We start from the raw sequence: 17,241 nt of genomic DNA on the forward strand, positions 1-17,241 counted from the left end.
CTTGCTCAGCTGTGTGGCATAAGGTGGGGGTATGGGGAACATATATGTGGGTCGGAGTGAGATTCATACAAAGCCAAAGCAGAGCAAACCCGAGATGACGTACTGGAATGGACACCTGCAATAAACACTCCCGTGTTGCCGTCACACAGGCGCTTCTGGAAGAGTGTGGGCCAGAGAGGTATCGTTAATCCTGTTTATATCACTCGAGGTGGTTTGTGCCTGCGCCTTCATCATTCCAATTCTTCCCCACAGGTGAACCGCCGTCTTCCAGGCCAAGGCTCCCCGCCACGCCCGAGTTCCAGGCAGCGTCGCAGCGCGTGAAGAACATGGACGGCCGCCAAGGACGCAGCGACAGGTTCCGGATTCCCACGAACATTGCCTGGCTTGAGGAATGCGGCAAGGGCGGCGTGCGTGCCCACGCATGCTTACGTTCCACGTAAAGTCTCTGCTTTTGGAGAGGCTGCACTGATCCAAAAGGGCGCCCAGTGCTTCAGTTGAAATAATTCCATTATTTGGGAAGTCTAAGGACTTCAATTTTTACAATTTTGAAAGTAAAGGAGTTCTATGACAAAACATTGCAATTAAAGTACTAGATAAGAAGACAGGAATACGTCTTCCTTCTGTTTTTCAATCTTGAGAATGTAAAGGAAGGCAAAGTAGCAGCTGATTTGTAAATGTCACAAATCTGTCCACAGGGAGAGGAGGAAGAGATATTTGAGCGGACAAGACCACCAGCACGTTTCACAATCCTGAGGCTCCAGAACTGGAAGTCATATTTCAAACAAGCTGAGATTGATGGAAGTATTTACCTTTCTTTCCTGGCCCCTGTTTTTTGCAAGTGTTGGGCTTAATGGAAACACTGGCTACACATGCACGATGAGCCTGGCCTCCCTTTACGGCCAGACTAGCATAATGCACAGATCAATCGAGCGAGAAAATGCCCATGGAATGGAGAAGGCAATAGAGAAATAACTGTAAATGTACACGAACACTTTTATTACATAGCGTTTCTTTATTTATATCTTGTCTATTTTCCAGTGAACCAATATGGCACCTCGCATAAATTTTGCTGATAATTCAGTACGTTTTCAAAATGGATGGTGAGGTCCTGTTTCATGGCAGCCAGGGAGCGAGTGATAAGAGTTGTCTTCTCATTTCTTCATATTGGCAGTCGTTCTGCTCAGATCCAATGCTGGAGAAAAGGAAGTTATTTAGAGGAAGGGTAGGAGAAAGTGGGGCAATAAAGGAGATAGAAGGGGTAGATATGGCATAGTTGGCTTTCTTCCAAGCAGGGCTGATGAGAAAGTATTTATTCAAAGCAACAATGTCACTGAATAAATAGGTCCAAACTTGATACTTGTACGGCCAGTGGGAACCCTCCACCAGTGGCGCGCATGACAGCCGCCTAGAGAGGCCTTACTGTAGGAACAGTAAGGGAGAGCAATGGACTAATGCTTCAATTATAGAGATCTTTGTGTAACCGGAAGGTCGCTGGTTCAAATCCCGGCTTGCCCACTCATCCTTTCTTCCTTTCAAGGTTGATAAAATGAGTGGGTAATAATAAAACATATGATCAGTTGCTTGAAACGAGTTGAATCCTAAAGTGAGTTATATACATGCAGTAATTATTATTAACTGGCCCGCTGTTGGGATGGTAGACATAGGGAGTTGCCCATAGCAATCTAGATTTTCCCTAATCCTGCTGCAGGTTGGTTGTTTTCCTCTCTCTCTGGACTTGACTTGACTACGCACCTCAGCAGGTTCTTGAGTGGACCTCACTTTCCCTGCACAGGAGCCATCTTGGTCAGGGAAAATGCTGGATTGGAGAATGTGCCTGGCTCTGGCGGCTACCCCCCACTCAGAGGGGTTTTGTGAGTGTGAAAGGAAGAATGAAAAGGCATTTTCAGTATCCACAGAAAAACAATAAATAATTTAGGTTCAAAGCAATGAAAAGTGCAGATCTTTGCTCGCTTAGAGCAGCCACAGGCACCGGGAAGTTGCCACGCCTGCCACAGGTTTGATGGCATTCTTTGGTTCCTTTTGCTCTGGGGTTCCGATTACTACTCCCTCCGGTCCTTGTAGCTGCGTTTAAAGAATCCGCACTGCAAGAAATAAGGAACACAACATGGAATGAGCCAAGAGGAGACAGCCATAGGGGCCCACTCAAGAGTTATCAGTCCTCGCAGGCTTCAGCTGTAAAGCAAGGGTTAATAGTCTGCATAAGTGTTAAGGTCCCACACAAGCATCCTGAACAAGTGCTAATACCAAACACTAGTACAAATGCCCCATAAAAGTGTTGATGGCCTGCACAGATGACTTACATTTTTCATCTTACATTGATTTTAGAGGTCAGCATTTATTGGTCAAGACTAGTCATAATGGACCTTTGCAGATCGTTTTGGTTTGGACTCGATGACGTCTAACTAAGTTTTGTACGTCAACAAAAATGGAAAACACACATTGTGAACTGTTTTTGCCACTCATTAGGACCGCTAGGCAGCAAAGAGGTTTTGCGCCCAACACTTGTATGAATGTATGAACTCATTTAATATTCGGACTAAAATAGAACTGACTTTGACTTATGTGGTCGGCAAGAAGGGCATTGATAAATTAGTCTTTCTTCAGTGGCCATAGTTACAGTGCATATCTCTATACCAGCCAGCGATTATACAGGAAATGCACCTCGTCTCATTAGGGAGTGCAATGCTGCCAGATGCTTGGAATAAGGAGCATGCCTGGGTTTATATGAGATTAACTAAATGGAAGAACCCCCTTTGCCCCTCGTGCAGACTCGACAAGATGGCAGTCCTGGGTGCCAAGGGTGGAGCAGAGCTTGATGGACTCTGGTCTCATCTTGAAGCTTACTGGGATGTAACGCCTAAAAGATAGTAGTTGGTTGTTAAGTATAATGTCTGATGAAGCTAGAAAACCACTATAAGGTCAACAGAGTACTTTTTTCTTGTGCTCCCTCACCACTCCGCCCCATTGTCTCTGGCTCTAGATTCTAGGGGAAAGATAAGTGGGGCAAAGGGACCCTATTTTTTGTTTAAGTGGGGCCTGACTCGAGAGGGTGGGTTACATAGGAAAACAGACGAGAGTCAGAAGCTACCCCTGTTCAGAGACGCATTTGGAAGTGGGTGCAAGTTGCAGCAAAAAGCTAGATTTAACTACACATGGGCCTATAAGGGCAAAGACAATGCTACGCTTTAGCTACACAGTGTAGTGAGGGTTAGTAACAAAGTTATTTGTGCAGATTCATGTACCACTTAATAATACTAGTACAACCATTATGACAATATGAGTTATAGGCCTGCAACTTTTAGATGTCTGTCCATATCTTAATTAAAGTTTGAATTTTGGATTCACTTTCCCCATTTCTGTGACCTTGTCTTTTGGCTAGTATTTGCTAAACGTAGCTTTTTGCTGCAACTCGCACCTACTTCCAAATGCGTCTCTGAACAGGGGTAGCTTCTGACTCTCGTCTGTTTTTCCTATCTAGATTCTAGGGTCCAATTCTCAAAAGCTAACGCAAATGCAAAAAGCTCAGTGGATGCATTTTTACTTCTGTTAGCAATGCGCATGTCACCTTAATCCCAAAAGTGGCCTGCGCATTTCAATGGGACTGGGCAGCTGCACAAACGATACTCTGATCCTTGCATATAAGCTCTCCAACCACTAATGTATGGCTGGCTACTCATACCTACATGGGTGCTGTGAGCGCATTTCACAGGCCTGTCACTGAAATGCGAAAAGAGATAAATCATTTCTATCGCTGTTTAGGGGTAGAAATGAAAGCGGGATAAGCAGTGGTTCCTACCGTTGCTGTTACACTTAAAAACAAAAGAATCACAAGATCAGTAATGACCCTGTCATGCCATGCACACCCACCCTGCTCGTGTTACAAGCAACCGCAGAGGAACGTGTTTGTTTTCTGCGCATTTTAATGCACATCCCATTCGTGAGTACGGGATTCACTTTAAATGCACAGGAATGCCCCCTGATATGTGCAAAGGGGGTAAAGGAGGGAATTTGAATGTGTACACAAATCCCTTTCAGAATAGGGCTCTAGTGCACCTCAGCATTTGTGCCAAACATGTTCTGAGAATGCACCCCGTAATGCCTGCGTGTGTTACTCCAGGTTTTTTGCATCATCCGGAATTCACGCTTGCGCCTATTATTCTTTCTCTCCACTTTATATTCAATTGCTGCTTGCGATCCGGGAATTCCTAAGTATACACACTAATTAAGGTATAGGGTAATAATGGCCCCATGCATCATGTCGTCAGGAAAAGCGATTGGGGGGTCCCAGGGGTGTCCCCCGCATGTTCAATGTAATAATGTCTCCGCAAAAAACAGCGACTTTTTTGTCAGGAGACATTTTTACAGGGACATTATTTCATGGAACCCTAATTAAGAAACATTGGGGGTCATTACGACCCTGGTGCTACGGGGTTAACGGCGCCGTAAAAGGCTGCTGCGCCGTTAACCCCTTAGCACCTAATTACGAGGTCCCTTTTGCGGGACCCGACCTTAACGGCTGGTCTGGACCAGCCGTTAAAGTAGGGACCCGCAAAGGGACTCTCGGGGTAATTACGGTACCACAATTTGCGTTACCGTAATTACCGCCTTCCCCAGTCCCATTGAGCCTTATGGGGCAAAAATGGGAATAGGGAAGGGCCAATGTTCAATGGGGAATTACCGACCCGCCACCCTTGGAATGGGGTGGTAATTCCCCATTGAACAATGGCGGACTCGTTACAATACCGGCAGCACCCATGGTGCTAATAGCGCCATGGGTAACGCCAGTATTGTAATGAGGGCCATTATCAGCTATAATAATTGCATACGGTCGACTGACCATTAGTTGAATTTGTATGCTGAGTTAAGCCCAAGAATAATGTTTTCTTTGTTTGTGTTGTATCATCCAGTGTGATGTATCTGGCGTGAGGGCTTGTGTGTGTCTAGTTGATTTTGTTTTCCTGACGGCAGTTTAAAGTGCAGTTTAAAGTGCTTAGAGAGCGTTGTATTAGCCACAAGGTACTCTGAGTCGCACATAGAGCTGTGTGCAAATTATGCTTCAATTGTGGATTATTTTATCGTGAAACCTACACTGTGCTATCGAGTATGGAACACGAGAGGACCCATTCGTTGGATTTGGATTGACTATACTAATATCCTATACAGACTCCTGTTACTTAACGCTACGGAAATGTTCATGCTCCCATATTGAATGTTGACCTCTGTTTCTGGTTTTTTTGATGTTCAGTCACTACTTAGAATGCTCTTTTAACCTGCACCTGCCATAGACATTGACAGCCGCAATCTAGATGGTCAAATGCCAGATAGCAAAGCTTACAGATAATGGAGCATGCTGAATAGTAGAGTGCCAGTCAATAGAGCTGAAGTCCCGGATGCGCTATCATACAGACTTTTTGTTCTGTTTGCCGGCTCTCTGGCATCCACAATACAGGCATTCTGCAATCCATAATATTTTGTTATCCGGCACTATGAATGCCACCGCCGGGAGTGCCGGGTAACACAGCTTGATACTGTATTTCGCTACACATTTACAATGAAAACAAATGTGTAAACGAAATGCACTAGTAACTGGAGCAGAGCAAGGACTATACCAGTGGAAAATCTGCATAGCTTCAATGCAACCACCATGACCCTCAGGTAACCTCAAGTTTTAGGTTCATAACTACTAGTGTTAATTCAGCATTCCACCTTCTAAGGTTGGATAAAACAACATAACACCTTACGATAAGGCAGTGAAGGAGCTGAGGGGACCATAAAGCTATGATCCCTCGCTGGAGTTTTTTTTTAATTTGAACTATTTATCTGCATTTAATAACCATAATGCCCAGCAGACAAGGCGGGCACATGCACTAACACACATCTGCTTATTACAGATGTGATGTAACACTGCATAAGGACAAACACCAAGGAAAAGCTCCCAACCACTTGGAATGAGGCATACAAACGAGGTGGGTGGGGGGAGAAAAGGAGCAAAGAGACCAGTTACTCACGCAACCAAATCGCACGATTTCACGCATTCCCCCCAGAAAAGGCAGACCTGATGGTGCTTGAAATGTATGTACGCTGCCTCTGCCCGGAAGCTGCATTTTCTCCAATGAGATTAGCTAAGCCATGTACGCCAGCCAATCGTCTGCAGTCCGCATTCTTTTGCTTTTCCCAGTTGAAGAGTTTTATTGAGAAAGTAAGCTCTTCGCTAGCAGCAGAAGGGGTGCTGCCAACTTGGGGATGGTCATTCCTGGTTCAAAACCCAACATTCTACGTAAAGATGAAGAGAAGACTGGTGAGGTGCAAGACCGAAGGAGGAAAGAAAAGGTGACACAGTCACCCCTTTTTCACTCAGTGACAGAGACTCTGGAGGCCAGGAGGAACCCCTCGGTCAGTGATGCAACCCCTGCCGGTGGTAAGTTGAGGATCCCCAGAGCTCAAAAGGAAGAGCACTGAAAGCTTGGAAATTAACATACACCTGAACCGTGCAAGACAGAGCGCCAGATAAATGGAGTGCCGTAACACTGATGCCTGACCACAAAATGGCGAACTGACCTTTTGTGAGCTTGCACAGCAGGGTCTCTGACATGGATCGAAATCCATTAGTGGCTCGCTCTAAACACCTGATAATCATTAAACCTAGTGGCCAGTGACATGGCGAGGAGGTGAAGCCACTAGGGTAGAGCCCACCATGAATACAGCTACCAATGGGGGAAGAGACCCACAATCGAGAGCATCCAGTGGGGCCATTACTCCTAGGGCACACTTCTAAAAAGACACATAAGTCACCTGACTGGAAGGGTTTTAGGATGATGATCCAGAGTGTGAGTGATACTATACTAAGAGAAGGACGAGACAAGTAGATGGAGGAAAAGAGCCTACACTGGCCAAGCCAAACAGGTCAGTTACTAGGAGCAGAGAAGAACAGGAGATAGACAATCCAAGTAATAATTATAATTGGTTATTTATAACGCGCTTAATACACAGAGGTTTCTAAGCGTGGAGCAGGGGATCGAACCTGTGTTCCTAAGCATTGTCTTGCTTCCAAGGCAAGCACATTGCCCCTGAGCTATCCTCCTGAGATGGGTGTTAGTCACACTATAATCCAGGGAAGGCTAAAGGAAAAGGCTAGATTCAAGAGCCTGCTCGAAACCTGGACCCAGAGACTGGTAGGAGCCAATCCTTAAGAGAAAAGTTGGAGACCAGCCAGCTAGGGGCTCTAAGCCAGACACTAGTACAGTTAAAATCCCACCAGCATATTTATTTTGTAGATGTATTTATTTATGGTATTCCTTGAGCGTGGACCTAGCTTTGAGTATCAGCACGGCATTGTGCAACAATGGGACAATAGGAATATAGGTACGGGGGCACAAATTACCGGAGGGCTGCGAAACATACAATTCAGCAACAGGAACATTGATTAGGGGTGAGGATGGCTCGGCCGGTAGGTGGCTATGGGGTGTCTATAGTGCATGCAGAAGGTGCACCTTAAAGAGGGTCTTTAGCTCAATTCGAAATTGCATGAAGATAGGTGTGAGTCTATTACGGATGGGTAGGAGGTTCTGCAACTTGGGGGGTAGATTACGAATTCCGGTTTCCTGTTTTCTTTTCTTCTTGCATTTTAGGAGCTCTAATCTGGCCAAATCCTGGCTTTTGTGGAGTGTTTGCCACCAGAGTTGGTGACGTTGTCAGCTAGATAGGAGGAGGCATGTAAAGAGACAGCTTTGGACATTACACTGGTTATTTTGAAGGCAATGTGCAATTGAAGGGGCAATCGACGTTGTTCAATGGGTGTGGGCGTAATGTTTTAATATTTGTGGAGGTCTTTGATGAGGTGGGCTGGAGGATGCTTCTAATTGGTGCCAGGGTGGATGTGTGTATGCCAGAGAGTAGGGCATTCCCACTTTTTAGGTGAAAACGCACAAGGGCATATACTGTGGATCAGAAGTTAATGTCAGTGCTTGATGTTCCACAAAAGAGAGTTGCTAGCAAGCAGTCTGGGTTTTCTCTGTTATGTGCATTTTGAAGGATAGGTGACTATCAGTGTGGAAGATCAGGGACTAGACACATGGGGTCAGAAGAGGTGTGGAGCCCTCTAGGTTTATGGCAGACAGCCAGGTCTGAATGTGGGCTTGCTTTATGTTATTGGAGAGGAGAAGGACTCGCTTTGTGTATGGTTGAGTTTGAGGGATGCACTGCACCTCCAGGAAAGCAATGAGCTGGTGAATGTCTCAAATGGAAGAGATATTTAGGTAGAGCTCTGTATTGTCTGTGTATTGGTAAATGTGGATTTTGCAGATGGCAAGGTGGTACCCAGGGCCCCATTAGAGGCTGAAGATCAAGGGTGAGAGGATGGATCCTTGTGGGACCCCAAAGGTGACAGGTAAGGGGTAATTTGGAGGTAGCCATCTGGATGACCTGATGGCGATAATTCTAGGTCTGAGGGGAACCACTGAAGGGCAGTCTCACTGATTCCTATGAGGTTGTATAGATGGTCAATGAAGGCTTGATGATCTACTGTGTCAAAGGATGCAGAGAGATCAAGGAGTAAAGTAAAACCAAAGGTTGATTGCTGGAAGGTTTTGAATAAATCATAACCACGGGAACAGCGCTGGGCAACCCTCCATACCATTGTTTTTCAGCCTGCCAAGCCATTACAGAAGAAGAAAGACCATATGAAAATCAAGCTTGGCCCCACCCCCAAAAGGGGCAGTCCAGCCCACACTGCTAGGTCACATCCCTTCTGCACGAGACCACAAGCATCCCCAATCACTCAGGAGTAGCTTGGGTCTCTAGGCCCAGCAAGCTCAGGACCCACATCTGGGCATAACCGGCCCACTTGGGGGGACTAAAGCAAACCAAAGGTTGATGGCGGGAAGGTTTTGAATAAATCATAACCACGGGCACAGCTGCGGGCAACCCTCCAGACCATCGTTTTACAGCCTGCCAAGCCATCACAGAAGTCGAAAGACCATATGCAAATGTGCGAGAGGGTATGCCCAAACGTGGGTCCATTACTTGCAGCACCATAGGAAACCAATCTGCCCCTCACTGATGAGGCCCAACTATGCCGAAACATGTCTGGGGTGGCTTGTTTTTCCGTGCAGAGTGAACCTGGCCTAGTAGTTTGGGCAGGGCTGCTCCCATTGGTGACAGTACCTGACTGAATTTTATATGACTAGACCCCTTTTGCAATGGCTCAGACGGGCCTAAAAACGGTGGTGTGGAAGGTTGCCCAGAGCAGCGCCAGTGGTTCAGATTAATTGAAAACCTTCCACCCATCACTTTTTTCAAAGGAGAAAGGATAGCTCAGGGCCAACGCGTTTGTCCTGGAAGTAAAACAACGCAGCACAACACAGGTTAGAATCCCGATCCCGCTCTTAGAAACCACTCCTGGTATTAAGCGTGTTATAAAAGAACAATTACATGGAGAACCAGAATACAGGAATCGCTCTCGTTGGAAATGCAGAGGGCATTTTGTACCACTTGGATTGTGGTAACCTCTATGCTGCATCTGGATCTGGAACCAGATTGGTAGGTAGCTAAGGGTGTTGATTTGTGCCTGAAGTTGAGTAGCTCTTTCAAGGACCTTTCCAAAGAAAGGAAGGTGTTTGATGGGTAATAGTTGCTAATGTCATCAGAGTCCAGTGCTGTTTTATTAAGAGTGGGAGTATTCGTCCGATGTCGAGTGGGGATGGTCCTTGGGTGAGGGTTGAGTTGACATTAACCAGGGATTGATGGGGATCTTCTCTGGGGAGTGGCTTGAGGATGGGAGCTGGCAGGATGTCATCAGAGTAGGAGGCAACTTTGGGGATGCTTGGGTGTTAGTCAAGCCCTCTATGGATAGCATTTTGAACATAGTTCATGCTTCATTTCACAAGGTGGAATGGATGGAGCATTGTGTGTAATGTGGTTGGCTTTTATGTTTTGACAGATCTTGCAGACCTGGTCAATGAAAAAGTTGTGTATACAGTGGATTTCTCAATAGAATGAGGGATTGGAGAGTCTGAGAGATGGGTGATGCATTGTTTGAGTGCCTTGAGAGCTTTGCTTTCTGTGCTTGGTTGTTGTCTTCTGGTAGAAGTGGTTTTTGCTGTTGTGGTCAGTTGTCTGCAAGCAATTTAGAGTTCTTTATGGTGGATTAGGTGAGATGAGGTTTTTGGTCAAAGGGCATGAATGCTGATTCCCTTGCAACGAAAAACAGTGATAGGTCAACTACCCCTTCCTTGAGTCCCTGAGACACTTACAGACTCAGTCCAAGATAATCTAGTTGAATCAAAGATTAATCATACCACAATTTCATCAATTAGAAAAAAAACATATTCATTTATTTATGTGCATCTTATGCAAAATGTAAAAAAGTTCTATCACAAAGTCCTATGCATGACAAACTAAAACAACCAAATCTGTGCTAACCACTTACAATGTAAATGGTGTGGTGGCACCAAACCTTTGATAATGAATAGGAACAAAACAGAGTAAACAAAAAATCATTCATAAAAACGGGAAAGAAGTAAAAAACTGATGACACAAATTAGTTATTTACTAATTCTGGGATCAATGGTCTTGATCCCTCCTGCATACATACATACATATCCCAGAGTTATATAGCAGCAGTTGTTTGTTATTTATTTAGTATGCCTATTTTACAACCACTCTGTGTTATTCTAAAGGCCAATCAAAGGTATACAAGTGTATATTCTACAAGTGTCCCTTTGTTGAAGGCTAGATGTGAAATTGAGAGATTGGAAAAAGAAGATACAAATTTCCTAATGTAAAGTCGACATAGGTTTCGGCCTTATAACTCATACGGTGCACTCTCTGGGTGCCGTTGGTTTTGTTGGTAATGGCCATCTTCAGGACAGGATAACAAATATGTTCAAAACGGTAATTAATACTTTCCAAGGTGCTCCTATTGCGATATGTATTTGCCTCAGATTGCTTCGGGACGTTTTAGGAGGAATCTTAGTAGGATGGTTCTAACCGCATCTGGCTCCTTGACGGATGCTCGCTTCACAAGGTGTATTCCACTGGTAGAAGATAACTAGCACTTGTGAGCATGGCATTTTTTGAGCTGGTGTACTCGATGCATTGATAAAATTAAAGCCTACTAATCAGGGGCCCGATGTGGAGACAGTACATGAACGACTGCCCCGATAGGCATTTAAGGCACAGTGAATTTAATACACCTTGTGAAGCGAGCATCCGTGAAGGAGCCAGATGCGGTTAGAACCATCCTACTAAGATTACTCCTAAAACGACCCAAAGCAATCTGAGGCAAATACAGATTGCAATAGGAGCACCTGGCAAAGTATTCATTACCTTTTTGAACAAATGTATTATCCTGTCCTGAAGACGGCCTTTACCAACAAAACCAACGGCAACGAGAGAGTGAACCGTATGAGTTATAAGGCCGAAACATATGTCGACTTTACATTAGGAAATTTGTATCTTCTTTTTCCAATCTCTTAATTTCGCATCTAGCCTACAACAAAGGGACACTTGTAGAATATACACTTGTATACCTTTGATTGGCCTTTAGAATAACACAGAGTGGTTGTAAAATAGGCATAGTAAATAAATAACGAACAACTGCTCCTTTATAACTCTGGGATATGTATGTATGCAGGAGGGATCAAGACCATTGATCCCAGAATTGGTAAATAACTAATTTGTGTCATCAGTTTTTTACTTCATTCCAGTTTTTATGAATGATTTTTTGTTTACTCGGTTTTGTTCCTATTCATTATGAAAGGTTTGGTGCCACCAGACCATTTAGATTGTAAGTGGTTAGCACAGATTTGGTTGTTTTAGTTTGTCATGCATAGGACTTTGTGATAGTCCTTTTTTACGTTTTGCATAAGATTCACATAAATAAATGAATACGTTTTTTTCTAATTGATGAAATTGTGGTATGATTAATCTTTGATTTGACTAGATTATCTTGGACTTAGTCTGTAAGTGTCTCAGGTACTCAAGGAAGGAGTAGTTGACCTTTCATTGTTTTTCGTTGCTATATTAGTCTCCCATTTGATAGAGTCGACCCCCCGATATTAAAAAATTGGGAGTACCCATTCTCTAGAAAAATTGTTGATTCCCTTGGCCAGAACATCGCATACATTTATCATCCCACCTCCTTACCTCAGATGTTTCCCTCAATGGTATGTACAGTGCTTTATTGCCCGCTAGCTAAGTTCACGCTATATAAAACACAAATACAAAATACAAATGCAAAGATGTGATATAATTGTTTCCTTTCCCTTGTCTCCCTGGTTCCTCAAATAACATTTGAGGCATGTGCCTCCTTCACTCTGAGTCTTCTCTTTCACCTACAAGATTTTGTTAAATGGTCTGGTGGGGTGTGCGATGGTCAGTAATGTACAGTGCAATGGGAGCCGCTGCGGGACAAGGATGTGCACCTTTGCGGATAACATTCCCTGAAATGTTGATAGAATCATGGGTTATCATAACCCAGCTCTCTGACATGTGGCATCAGAGTTTAGTGTCTCAGGTTGTAGTTCTCTAATCTCTGGGGAAGGATTAGGCACTCTCTTATCTGGTACATCCACTACTGACCTATCGCTCTGGCTGGGGTAGAGAGAACCAGTGGCTAATTGACGGGAGCTCCTTCAGTTGCACCATCAGGAACAGAGTCTCGCGAGATTGTCATTTCTGTTCCCAGAGGGTTTTAGGGTCACAGTATCTGTCCATTTTCTCCCTTTGCTCTATCTTTATGACAGCTGGCCTGACAGGGTCCACAAGTTTCTGAGGTTAGAGGTGATGGGAGCACTCCAGGATGAGTGCAGATGGGCCCACCCTGACGAGGAGTGCATTGCCATATTATAGTTCCTCAGGAAACTGTAATGGTCAAGCCCTAGCCATTGACCTTGCACACAGTGGATTCAGTTCACGTTGTTAGGCTTCTCATGAATCTTATAATGGCGCTGTTGCCACGTGGTCGGCATGGGCTAATGCAGTGTGTTTGGTAGCAAGCCGGTCGAGCTAGCTTTGGAATTCTGTCCCTTAGAGCAGCTGCTCGTTGTCTGTCTCAAACACTTTGGGGATACTTTGAGTGGCTAGGTTTTTTCTCAACTTAAAATTCACTGCCTCCATGTTTGTACATTGCACCAATACTACCTCTGGGCACCCTCACAAGTCATCCAAGAAGACCAGAAGGTGTGTGCCACCTAGAAGGGAGCAGAAGTCTTTCCTGACCTTTGGCTATGGTTGCTACCTTCTGTCCTGAAGAACAGATTGAAGGAGTTTTGGCAGTCAACTGAGCCAATGGCCAGGCACAGAACGAAGGTGCCTATGATGTTCTGCCCTAACTGGTCAATCCATGGAGCCACGCTTTCTAGCTTTGACATGCTTTGGTCTTGATGAGGAATTGAGGTGCCTATTGTGCTAGTATGGGAGGTAGAAATGACTAACCTTGTTACCGCAGGTGTATGCCTTCCCCTGACCAGGAGAGTTCCTTAGGTAGGGTGGACATGGCTGCGATGGTAGCTTTGCCTTCTGGGGTGCACTTGTGTTGTTGTTGGAGCAGGGTGTTCCACTGTCCTGACGTCGGAGCCGCAAGAATGATTTTGATGCACTCATCATCTGTTTATTTCATAACGCAGAGGGCCTTTTCGAGCTTCCTACACTTCGTTGGGGTGGGCGCAGGTCTTGGGTAGTGGGACAGGAAGTCTGTCCAGTTATCAGTGGCTGCCCATTATTCCAGTACAATGCTGGGACCTTTTAGTTGAACCATCCACTTCTCAATCCTGGCCGATGGCTGAGAAGCAGTGCCTTGAAAGGTGGTTTATGGTCTGGGAAATATTCAAATTGCAGTCCAATGGTGTATATTTTTATTTATTTATTTATTGGCCATTTATAATGCGCCTATACAGCAGAAATGTGTTTCAAGGCGCAACAAGACAAGGGAGGGATACGAGGAAGAAACAAAAACAATAATGATCCTATTTAGTCTTGAGACATTCAGGTCGTGCAAGTGCAGTAATGAGAAAGGAGGGGAGAGTGAAGGTGAGGTTGGGAGGGGCAAGGCAGGAAGACAGAAAATAGCATTCTTACTAAGTCGTGAGACAATTCGGAGCGTGCAGGTGCAGTAACAGAAAGGGGCGGGGCAGTGTAGGATTGGGATGAACAGGGAAGAGGATAAACAGTAACGATCCTACTAGGTCGTGAGACACTTCGGAGCGTGCAAGTGCGGTAACAGAAATGAGGGAAGAGGGAGGAGATGGGGAAGTGCAGGAAGGAGTGGGCATTCGATAAGGTCCAAAAATGTGATCTGCAGTTTGTGAAGGAGTGGCAACCGCAGTCCTAAGCGACACAGCCCTGGGGACCTGGACATGACAAAAACGTAAGTGGCCATGGGAGGCAAGGGCCAATGGAGGATGTACAGAGGTTCAAGTCAGGTGAGGGTAGTGGAAGCTTGAATCGAAGCAGCGTCTCGGAGCAGACAGGGAAGGAAACAGGATGGAGGTGGGGAGAGTAGCAAGAATATCATGATCTTGCTGGTGAAGCAAGAAGTGCCCCATGCTAACCGGGGTGCTGCAGAGATGATGGCCCAGCATATGGTGTGGATCAGGATAACCAAGGGGGTGCCTTGGGCGGGCGGAAGGGAAAATCAGGGTATCAAGTGAGGGCCCAGGGATCCTCTCACCAGCCGGTAATAAAAGATTACTTGTGACTGTGACGCTGGAGATCAAAAACGGGGGAGGCCCAAACAGCAGATGCGAGCAGAGCAGCAATTCGGTGGGCCATCCCAGACTATTCCCCTTTCCCTCCGGAGCGAAGAACACATAGCCTGTATTATCTGGGCTGTCGGTTGGATGCTTTAGAGGATCTGTGGGGCCAGCAGCTTCTGGGGTTTCTTCAGGATCCTGACAACCGTCCAATGAGAGAGAGAAAGGAGAGGAGACAGGGGCATACCCCTACTACTCTCCCCACTCCACAACACCCTTACTCTCCTGTGCTCTTGCACCTTGATGCGTCTCTTGTACTCGATGGAATTACAAATAAAGATCTCAAACCAGATAACCGTATAGACTCGGAAAATATGGCAAAATACTAGTTTATTCTCAGTTTAATAAAGCAGGGCGAACTGACGAACAACAGACCGATGCTCGTACACTCACAAACAAACTTGATTATACAAAGGATATATACCCTAATATGCGTCATCTATGACTTCATCCTACGTGGCATACTACAAAACCTATTGAGGGGAAGGGTTGGTTAGGGGAACACATGTACCTATGGCATGCATAGAGGTTAGTACTTCATTGGCTACCCCTTATCTATAGCGCACACTTTGAGCTACCTCCAAATACGTATAATACTGATTATAGCAGAGAAAATGGCAGTGGATTGGTCTGTGCAACATTGTATAGCATGTTGCCCCATAGACCATCTGATTGGTTGGCATGTTCATCCAACCGTGGATCGCGGCTCACTAGCAGCACGTAAGCAAAATGAAACCCAGGTGCTTGAGTCACGTCAGATTACTCCCCACTTTCCCAATTAGTCCATTATCTCTCATCAGTCCAACCATAAGCCAACGTTTCCCATTTGTGGTTGACCTTATAGTGTTCTCTCTATTCTAGGACATTTGAGGGAGTGTAAGCACATCACTATCTTCATCCAAAGCTTAATGACTAGCCCTTGTTTTCGACTTCTGAATCACGTGTGAGGAGACAGCAAATGTGTCCACTTCGACCTCTTATTTACTGCTATTTGATTTAATTATGCTGGGTGTTCTTGCTCCTCTTGGCCTCTAGAAACTTGCTCACTCCATCTTGCAGGAGCTTTATCCACTGTTAATTGTCCAATACATGGCTCTTGCAATTGGTTTAATCTTAAGAGAAATATGTGTTGCATACATGGCTTATCCGTCTGCCTCCCTTTGTGCTTTGCAATTATTCCTTAACAATACCACCCTTGATCCCAGGCCAACATGGACTCCTCTTTATTCTGCACACTAAACTGTTTCTCCAACGTCCCCTGACTCTGCATCCCTGGTCTGTATCTGAGGTAGCTGGATTGAATCTTAACATGACCCGACGTCAATTTTCGAATCATGGCCGTCCTTGCCACATTATATTTACCTCTATAGCAAGCTTCTATATGTCTCATCTACCTTGCATTACTGTGTATTTACACTTATTGGTCAGAAAGTTACTTTATCTTCTTTGGATATGATTACTTTATCATTTTGTACATGTTTCTCTTGTTACTGCAGTTACATTTTTATTTATAAGCATTTTCATATCGTTTCTGTATGTCCCCATATATCTTCTTCATGGCATCACTCTGCTCTTTTCAGAGTTCACTCAGCACTACATAACAGTGGGTGCTGACATCCTTCCACTCTTTCAGTATAAGGCTACATTCTGAATTATTGCCTCAGTGAATTTTGTCTCTCATATACTCAATGTGGGATAGGGACAACACATGGGGTCCCACATACAGCTCTTCTCTTTCTGTTCCAGTATGGGTGAAATGCCGCAGAGGCTGGGGTGATGCAGAAGGAGAAAAGGAATGTTTTGTGATAGCTTAAAGAGGTGTGCGTCCAATAAAGAGTGCCATAGATCGGTAGTGTAGAACCGTTTTGCATGATCTAAGCATGTTTGGCATCAAAATGATGGCCTATGCGATGCAGGTTAGAGGATATGATGTGGTGTTTGGCTGAGTGATGGGCTCGAGGTGTGCTCCAGCAGCCTAGTCAAATCATGGTGGCTTTTGAGCCCAGATTACATTATACATTTTTCCATTGGGCAAACTCCAGAAAAGTCATTCGAGGCTGCCACGCTTAGAGGCCATATGTGGCATACCCTAGAATAGACTGTGTTGAAGGCAAATGAAGTCGGAGTAAAATAGGTTGGACGGCTGCTATGGATTTGTGGACTCGTTCTAGGTTATTTTGCAAGCCTGTCACTCAGAAAAAGGAGACCATAGTGTGATGCTCTGGTAATATATTGTCTGAAGATGCAGTCACTGCACAGCTCAGGGTTCTTGTGCTGGAGGCTGCATGTGTTACGCGACTGAACCCAATGAGGCTATGTTATAAGGCCTTGTCCCTGCCACCACCCTCTTCTGCACCTTGTAGGTCGCCATTTTGAATCAGGGACTTGTGAGGTGGGAATTGCTCTCTGTGGCCTAGATCCTTCATGAACAGGACCCATTGAGTAGAGCCTCTCCACTCAACACAACTTT

At 45.1% G+C, this 17,241-nt stretch overlaps 1 protein-coding gene across 1 annotated transcript in view; it reads right to left on the reverse strand.

Moving 5' to 3' along the window:
• Positions 1 to 992: 992 nt before the first annotated feature.
• ITGAE (integrin subunit alpha E) overlaps positions 993 to 17,241 on the reverse strand; it is a 439,817-nt gene continuing 423,568 nt past the window's right edge. Inside the window, exon 33 of the mRNA XM_069615209.1 lies at positions 993 to 2,102. Within this exon, the coding sequence (XP_069471310.1) occupies positions 2,061 to 2,102 (42 nt within the window). The 3' untranslated portion in view covers positions 993 to 2,060. The remainder of the gene's footprint in view (positions 2,103 to 17,241) is intronic.

The sequence above is a fragment of the Ambystoma mexicanum genome, chromosome 9, assembly GCF_040938575.1.
Source record: "Ambystoma mexicanum isolate Mex_15411 chromosome 9, UKY_AmexF1_1, whole genome shotgun sequence".
NCBI lineage: Eukaryota > Metazoa > Chordata > Amphibia > Caudata > Ambystomatidae > Ambystoma > Ambystoma mexicanum.